Here is a 9403-nt window from a genome sequence, read left to right as displayed (position 1 = left end):
AAATGGGCCACTGTCATAGGGGAATTATAATTATTGACAGTAATAAATATTTGTTCTTCTTGTAAGTGTTTGTCCAACCCTTGTTCCATTTCAGTACAGGGTCAGGAATGAGGTGATATGAATCTGTCGTGGCGGGTTTTTATGACCGGATGCCCTTCCGAATGTCAACCTCATCAGAGGAGTTAATGAGGTGAAATGAATGACGTGATATATGACAGTAGAAAGGGAGCGAGTGAAACCCAGTGCCAGCACATAGCCTACTCCTGTCTGCTCAAGGCTTAATGTCCCCATCCAACGGACAAATCGCCCTCGCTCCATATGAGCACCGCGGAGATATTTGGACTTTAATCCAGGCTTTTGGCACACCAATTGCCCCCCTATGTTTTAGATTTTAAATACGAAGTGCTCTTCAAAAATACATCCTTGAGGGTGATTTGACAAAGGGGTGCAGCCTGATTTCTCTGAAACCATTTGACGTATGAGGTTGAAATTTCACATCGTGGTTGCTCCTATACACACCTAAAGCGTTCTGACTGGAGGGAGGGGGTTGACGTTTCTCTTAAACTGTTTGACATACAACGATGAAATTTTACATGATGATTGCTTCTACATGTCTTAGATTTTAAACATGACATGACAGTACACTCACAGGGAGAGACTGACATATTGCTCCTATATCAGATGTTTGTCTTAAAATAATACAAACGTAAGGGGCTTTTGAAACTGTTTGAATATGAGATTGGAATTTCATATGGTGGTATTTCTTTAAATAAGAAGTGGTCTGTAAATCCCGTAAGGGGGTGTTAATTCAAGGTGAAGACTAATGAAAAGGTTATTCATCCCTCCAAATCGTCTGATCAACGAAGTTGTAATTTTACAAGAGGTTCTCTTGTATCATATTTGACGCCTACTATATAATTGAAAATATTTCAGACTTATAAAAGGATTGTGATCATGCAGAAGTTGCTGAAGTTCTAAAACTAACAAAGGCTTCATAGTAGCCAAGATATGGGACTGAATTTCCAACTCTTTCTCATCACTGCCAACGAAATCTATTTGTAAAGCTGAGGTTTTAACTGAATTCATCTTAGTACTGTACACGTCTGGAGACTCTATACCAATAATGGCACCCACATATCCTTGCCCAGTAGTTTTGCCTGAGTTTCGATTAGCAGTCAGTCAGGACACTGCCCTCATGCAGATACGGCGTCATACCACGTTCCGCGCACAACCAGAATGGGACTGACGGGGCTAATGAAGCTAATCATTCATTTCGTCCCATTAACTCCTCAGAAAGGGCATCCAGTCGAAATCCTCGCGCTGTGAGCTTGCATCCGGGAGATAATGGGTTCGAGCCCCACTGTCTGCAGCCCTCAAGATGGTTTACCATTTACGGCCGCTTCCTTCCCACTCCTAGGTCTTTCCCATCCCATCGTCGCCGTAAGACCTATCTGTGTCCGCGAGACGTAAAACAAATTGAAAAAATCCTCGCTACGAAGATACATCTCATTTCATATGCGACGCCGTAGCGAAACGGTACACACACGGTTATTATTTCATGGGGAAGTTCTAGATTCTGGACTCCAATCGTAGAAGAAAGAAAAATCTGAAAGAGGGAAGGATATTGTTGATGAGGCGGCAGAGATGTATTGCTTGGTCCGATGTTTGAAACAGCCTCAAGCGAATGTACTGACGTAAGTACTCGACGCTCTGTAGTTTGGTGTCAAGTGCTTGTTCGTTTTACGGTACCAGAACGCACATGACAGTTACGGGAACTCTCAATGCAGTAAACGAAGGAAAGGACGCTAATGCACCTCCCAGTGTTTTCAAGGAAATTGCTCAACAAAACGTGACTTTTATGAGGTGCGGCGGCGTATAGTTGAAAAGAGGGCAAAATGTGTGGGTATGCGTTCGGGCACTGTGCTTTAAATATGGTAGTAGTAATAATAAACGCATTTTCTTGAAACTAAAATACAGAAAACCGAGCGAGTGGTTGCGCGGTATGGACCCTGTAACTGTCACGAAATAGTGGGTTCGAATCCCATTGTTAGTAGCCCTGAAAATAGTTCTCCGTGGTTTCCTGCTTCCTTCCCATTGTCGCCATAACACCTTACGAAGTGCTGCGCTGACATTTCAACACAACAAAAGAAAAAGGAGGCCTAGTACTCAGTGTTGAACGGAAGAACACTCCTGAGTAGTTGCTGCAAGAAGTTCCGTTTGGTCATTTGAAGGCAGCTGCTGAATGAAGGAATTTTGATACCAAACGGGACTGGGACTGTCTAGTAGAAATTCTAAAAACAGGCCAACAATAAATTTGGAAAGGACTGCGTACGGTAGTGGTCGTGCGGATTCGGCCGTTGTCGTGCCCCATCGATCGTTAGCGGCGAGTGAGAGAGGCTTCCCGACTAGCAGGCTGACTGCAAGGCAAGGCGCTTGATCCGGACCTACTCGCTGCAAGACATGGAAGGATTGAGGATAGCTGCCTTCCTCACAGGATTTGTCATCATCCTTGGCTTCCTCACAGGCAGAGGTAAGGCATTTTGGACCCAAAGCTGAACTGCTTGCGCTGTCAGACTTCCTTTTTTTATTACATGTCATTGTATTGAACAATGTCCTTCTATTTTCCCTATTACGATCTAATTGCTTTCTTGAAGATAACATTTTACTTTGTTGGGTGTTCTTCAGCAGGAGGCCTCATTAGCCATGCACCGAATATACCGCGCAAAAATAGCGGTACCGGTATCTTTAAACACACAAATAACATAGGCAATAATAACGTGTTTCTGAATGTTTTTCACCAATCGCGATAATTAGTGAATTTGTATGTGTATGGCATTTGTTTAAATAGACAGACTAAGTGAAGAATACCGTATTGCTTTACCAGGAGCCTTCGTTAGTCACAGCTCAGTTGTTTGATTGTGTTGCTGTTTCAGAAGAAAGGCAGCCCTAACTTACTGTAGAACACAAAATATTATTAGTATATCTGTATCCCTGATTTGCATTTCAAGACATGAAGTTGCGTACAGTGCAATGAAGAGAGGTAGAATTTAACCGCAGTGGAGTACAGGTATTCGTGTGGTGAATCGATATCGTTGGCGGCCTTCTCAAGGACTTCTTGCCATTCTCCTTACAAATAGACATACGCCGTCGCTTGTCATTTTGAAAATGGTTATAGTCCTCTCTTACATTTTTCTTAAGCAATACGGGAGAACCTTCATTAACTGACTGTCGCTGCTGTCCTTCCTGTCCGCTTTCTTCCGCAATCGAATTTATTTCAAAAATTACAGTTTTACTTTCTAATTTTGCTTCACAGATATTCATCAGTGGATTGCTGGTGTAGGTCATTATTTCTTCCTTGATTAATAAACAGGACTGCAATGCACAATATCAATCTTTATGTTGTCTTTACGTTGTCCACGATTCCTATGTTTGTGATAATTTTGACATAAATATTTCCATCCGTAGACAAGTCTAATTATCTTCGAGGTGCGAGTTTGTCATTCATATAACAGTGTGTTCCAAATTAAGATATTACTAACATTATTTTTGTGTGTGTGGGAAGAGAATCAAATTAGTAACTACTGATCGCTGCATCTGTCGTAAATCGAAAACTCAAGATGATTCTGTCTTTTAAGTAGGTTTCTTTGTCTTCCCATTACAGCTTCAAATTATAATTTACTGTTACAAAATATTTTACTGAATACATAAGAAAAATAGAAAGGGTTACTCTAAAGTGCTAAGTTATTCAAATCTTTGATTATGTAAAAGATAGTCGTAGGTTATCTTAGAATGAAAACATTCTCTGTTGGTGACATTCCTTACGAGAGAGGAGATTATAACTCCACCCTGAAGGAGCTTGGGCGAATGGTACCGGTACTGCAGCCGTCTCGTTTCTTTGATGAGTACCTTAATCATCAGTCCACCTGACATATCTGGTTATAATTCTTCGAATTTACATCTCTCATCCGTGTAAGAAATAGAATAGCCTGCAGCAATGAGGACGACTTCGGACAAACAATTCTCATATAATCCAAGCTACTTAACTTTAAAAGAGCGAGGATTTCTGTCACCGAGAGATGCTTCACGACCCTTCAAGCCAATATGTCAAATGGACACCGGAAGAGTTTGGAAATGTCTTCTCTTCAAGAACTGGACGTAATTGGCAATCAAGAAAAATGTTCTGAATCTGTTGATAACAACTAACTTACCAAAAGAACGCGTCATATATCTTTAGTTCAAATTTATTTATGTATTCTGAATCGAAATAACGAACATTTAACAACTCGTGCCAATATTTTGCTTTCGGTCACCTTCAAGGCATTAAACTTTTCAAAATTACACCTCACTTATAAGTGTAATGTAGATCTAATGTGCCGCATTGACGATTATTCGAAAGATGTAAACTTTTCACTCAACACAGAAACCTTGGTGTGAGGGGTTGGATAACGTGCTCAGTGAAGAACCTGATTGGACCAGTTTTATGTAAGCTGGGAATCGATGTCAGCGATGCTAACACGAACGTACTAAGAATAAAAGTAGCAGAAAAGAGATAGAAATAGAATTAAAAACTTGAAATTATCGTGATGACTTTCTGTCGTCTTGAAATGAAAATATAACCACGATGGTATACGCTTTCTCTACCACCTATCGACAGCAAAACGATGACTGTGAACGGCAACCCTCCAACAAAATAGATTTGTAACATTTTCGACACTTGGACGCATTCTGAACGGCAATTCATGCACTTTCTCCACCTCCTATGATCTTTCTGGTTGTTTGTCAGATGTCCTTGATCAACGTGGTCGAGTTTTGCGTTAAAATATAATTATTGTTCTAGCTGCCCTTTCTTTAATGAAAATTTCAGCTTTAGTGTATACGGGACACTGATCCTATGCTTAATGATGTGATATCTCATGCCATTGATGGTGCATTTCTTCACCTACTACTTTTCCAGTGAAAAACTGTAAGTATAAAATTGATAGTTCATTCCACATTGCTGTATAACAAATTGACCAGCAGAGTTACATGTATGCATCATCCCATATCCTTTGTTAAGTAGCTTCATACCTACTACGAAAGTGCTCATTGTTGATTGTTTAAGTATGAGATTTACTGCAAGGTTAAATGGAAATTTTTCAGGGAAAACTTCGACAGCCTGGCATCTCATAAGAGCTAATAGTAGTTGAAGAAGGTTTTAAGATATTATTATTGGTATCGGTTTTTGAGCTGGAGGAAGCTGAAGTAACCAACGCCAGTTTGGTTCACTCTTGAGAACGTGGGTTCGATTCGTCACCATATAGTTGATAAATTTAGAGAATATAAATCTTGTGGAAAGGCTACTTTATGCTGAAATATAGCTGTCACTCCTTCGTGGACCTTCACTCCCTATGCGTTAAACTATTCACGGATAGGATCAACAATGTAGCTACTGAACGGGGAGGGGTCTTCCCTGAAAGATGGTTAACTAGAAAACTTACATGGAAGATTTTAAGTTCGAAAAATGTTAATCTCTCCAGAGCAAATATATAATTTTAACCAATTGCTCAACTAGTCCTAGCCTCTTCACCCCACACTTGTATTATATTTACAGTTGCATTGCGAGCCTCACTGTAAAACCGTCCTGAAGAGAGCCAAGTCGCCCGGTTTCACTTACACAGATACTAGTGATTCGTGTCAGCTACTACTCATTAGCGCAGTCTCACTGCATTCAGTTATGGAAGCTTCATGAATGAATCCAACGGTAGCGAGTTTTCAACGGAGGGTGCTGTCTAGATGGTAGACGTGGTGTACACGGGGTGTTATGTGTGTCTAGATGGTAGACGGGATGTTATGTGTGTCTAGATGGTAGAGGGGATGTTATGTGTGTCTAGAGGGTAGACGTGGTGTACACGGGATATTATGTGTGTCTAGATGGTAGACGTGGTGTACGCGGGATGTTATGTGTGTCTAGATGGTAGACGGGATGTTATGTATGTCTAGATGGTAGACGTGGTGTACACGGGATGTTATGTGTGTCTAGATGGTAGTTGTGGTGTACACGGGGTGTTATGTGTGTCTAGAGGGTAGACGTGGTGTACACGGGGTGTTATGTGTGTCTAGATGGTAGACGTGGTGTACACGGGGTGTTATGTGTGTCTAGATGGTAGACGTGGTGTACGCGGGGTGTTATGTGTGTCTAGAGGGTAGACGTGATGTACACGGGGTGTTATGTGTTTCTAGATGGTAGACGGGATGTTATGTATGTCTAGATGGTAGACGTGGTGTACACGGGGTGTTATGTGTGTCTAGATGGTAGACGTGGTGTACGCGGGGTGTTATGTGTGTCTAGAGGGTAGACGTGATGTACACGGGGTGTTATGTGTTTCTAGATGGTAGACGGGATGTTATGTATGTCTAGATGGTAGACGTGGTGTACACGGGGTGTTATGTGTGTCTAGATGGTAGACGTGGTGTACGCGGGATGTTATGTGTGTCTAGATGGTAGACGGGATGTTATGTATGTCTAGATGGTAGACGTGGTGTACACGGGATGTTATGTGTGTCTAGATGGTAGTTGTGGTGTACACGGGGTGTTATGTGTGTCTAGAGGGTAGACGTGGTGTACACGGGGTGTTATGTGTGTCTAGAGGGTAGACGGGGTGTTATGTGTGTCTAGAGGGTAGACGTGGTGTAAGCGGGATGTTATGTGTGTCTAGATGGTAGACGTGGTGTACACGGGATGTTATGTGTGTCTAGAGGGTAGACGTGGTGTACGCGGGATGTTATGTGTGTCTAGATGGTAGACGTGGTGTACACGGGGTGTTATGTGTGTCTAGATGGCAGACGTGGTGTATATGGGGTGTTATGTGTGTCTAGATGGTAGACGTGGTGTACACGGGGTGTTATGTGTGTCTAGATGGTAGACGTGGTGTACACGGGGTGTTATGTGTGTCTAGATGGTAGACGTGGTGTACACGGGGTGTTATGTGTGTCTAGATGGTAGACGTATTGTACGCGGGATGTTATGTGTGTCTAGATGGTAGACGTGGTGTACACGGGATGTTATGTGTGTCTAGAGGGTAGACGGGGTGTTATGTGTGTCTAGATGGTAGACGGGATGTTATGTGTGTCTAGAGGGTAGACGTGGTGTACACGGGGTGTTATGTGTGTCTAGAGGGTAGACGTGGTGTACACGGGGTGTTATGTGTGTCTAGATGGTAGACGTGGTGTACACGGGATGTTATGTGTGTCTAGAGGGTAGACGTGGTGTACACGGGGTGTTATGTGTGTCTAGATGGTTGACGTGGTGTACGCGGGATGTTATGTGTGTCTAGATGGTAGACGTGGTGTACACGGGATGTTATGTGTGTCTAGAGGGTAGATGGGGTGTTATGTGTGTCTAGAGGGTAGACGGGATGTTATGTGTGTCTAGAGGGTAGACGTGGTGTACACGGGGTGTTATGTGTGTCTAGAGGGTAGACGTGGTGTACACGGGGTGTTATGTGTGTCTAGATGGTAGACGGGATGTTATGTATGTCTAGATGGTAGACGTGGTGTACACGGGGTGTTATGTGTGTCTAGATGGTAGACGTGGTGTACGCGGGATGTTATGTGTGTCTAGATGGTACACGGGATGTTATGTATGTCTAGATGGTAGACGTGGTGTACACGGGGTGTTATGTGTGTCTAGATGTTAGACGTGGTGTACGCGGGATGTTATGTGTGTCTAGATGGTAGACATGGTGTACACAGGGTGTTATGTGTGTCTAGATGGTAGACGTGGCGTACACAGGGTGTTATGTGTGTCCAGAGGGTAGACGTGGTGTACACGGGGTGTTATGTGTGTCTAGATGGTAGACGTTGTGTACGCGGGATGTTATGTGTGTCTAGATGGTAGACGTGGTGTACACGGGGTGTTATGTGTGTCTAGATGGTAGACGTGGTGTACACGGGGTGTTATGTGTGTCTAGAGGTTAGACGTGGTGTACGCGGGATGTTATGTGTGTCTAGATGGTAGACGTGGTGTACGCGGGATGTTATGTGTGTTTAGATGGTAGACGGGATGTTATGTGTGTCTAGATGGTAGACGTGGTGTACACGGGATGTTATGTGTGTGTAGAGGGTAGACGTGGTGTACGCGGGATGTTATGTGTGTCTAGATGGTAGACGGGATGTTATGTGTGTCTAGATGGTAGACGTGGTGTATACGGGATGTTATGTGTGTCTAGAGGGTAGACGTGGTGTACGCGTGATGTTATGTGTGTCTAGATGGTAGACGGGATGTTATGTGTGTCTTGATGGTAGACGTGGTGTACGCGGGATGTTATGTGTGTCTAGAGGGTAGACGTGGTGTACGCGGGATGTTATGTGTGTCTAGATGGTAGACGGGATGTTATGTGTGTCTAGATGGTAGACGTGGTGTACAGGGGGTGTTATTTGTGTCTAGATGGTAGACGTGGTGTACACGGGGTGTTATGTGTGTCTAGATGGTAGACGGGGTGTACACGCCGTGTTATGTGTGTCTGGATGGTAGACGTGGAGAACACAGGGTGTTGCGTAATCTGGCCGCACAATACTCGCAATGCCTCCTTTACGGTGTCTGTCCTCGTCAACTGATCAAGTGTCGGAACGAAACTGCCGAATCACACTGTCGCTTGTTTCTAGCTAGGTGACTACAGTTCGAATCCTGGCACTTACATGAGTGATTTTGAAGGATATAAAATACGTCCATGTTGTTGGGCACACGTAAACTTGGAAGGTCTCTAACAGTCATGGTACACAAGTTTCAGTAGTGTATCACCCCCGTCATGATCAAATGCTGCAACCCACCATTTTCGAGTCGAGATGAAGACGCTATAACAGGAGGCCTTGAAATGCACGAATGAAAACTGGGCGCATTCTAGTTCACCATTCAGCCACTCGGATATGGCGAACACTTTACGTTCAGACAGATCTCATGTAATTTACCCTGAAACGGTTTTCTAATAATATACTGCGGTATTTACACATCCTCGCGACTTTCATTCATCTGGGACTTTCTTGATTGTGGTACAGTGCGGTTCTTCCCTTCATCCCTGAGTTCAACACTGCCATGTTTTGATGCCGCAATAATCCCAGTATGGTTGCGTTAAGGCATGTATCCCGCTTTGCGTCGTAGGTATTGAAGGAAAGCCGGATGTCAGAGCATGTTAGCTTCCTTGTCAACACATAATGAAAATGTATGAGGTAATTTACAGTGGATTGGCCTGACACGTTCCCCTCGTAAATATTTTCGCTTTCTCTGACTGCATTTGCATGTTCTTGATGTATGTATATCCATTTGCCAGTTTGTTATCGTTCCTGGAATATTTCGTACATGAGCTGTTATAGACGTCATGTGTCTCTGTCTTTAATGCTCTCGTCCGTGCTTTTCAAACCAGCGATT

At 43.3% G+C, this 9403-nt stretch overlaps 1 protein-coding gene across 1 annotated transcript in view; it reads left to right on the top strand.

Moving 5' to 3' along the window:
- Window positions 1–2434: 2434 nt before the first annotated feature.
- LOC136878768 (UPAR/Ly6 domain-containing protein crok-like) overlaps window positions 2435–9403 on the top strand; it is a 314234-nt gene continuing 307265 nt past the window's right edge. Inside the window, exon 1 of the mRNA XM_067152228.2 lies at window positions 2435–2530. Within this exon, the coding sequence (XP_067008329.1) occupies window positions 2461–2530 (70 nt within the window). The 5' untranslated portion in view covers window positions 2435–2460. The remainder of the gene's footprint in view (window positions 2531–9403) is intronic.

Source organism: Anabrus simplex, chromosome 8, assembly GCF_040414725.1.
Source record: "Anabrus simplex isolate iqAnaSimp1 chromosome 8, ASM4041472v1, whole genome shotgun sequence".
Lineage (NCBI taxonomy): Eukaryota > Metazoa > Arthropoda > Insecta > Orthoptera > Tettigoniidae > Anabrus > Anabrus simplex.
Note: the sequence above shows the minus strand (reverse complement) of the source record. Positions and strands in the feature narration are given on the sequence as shown.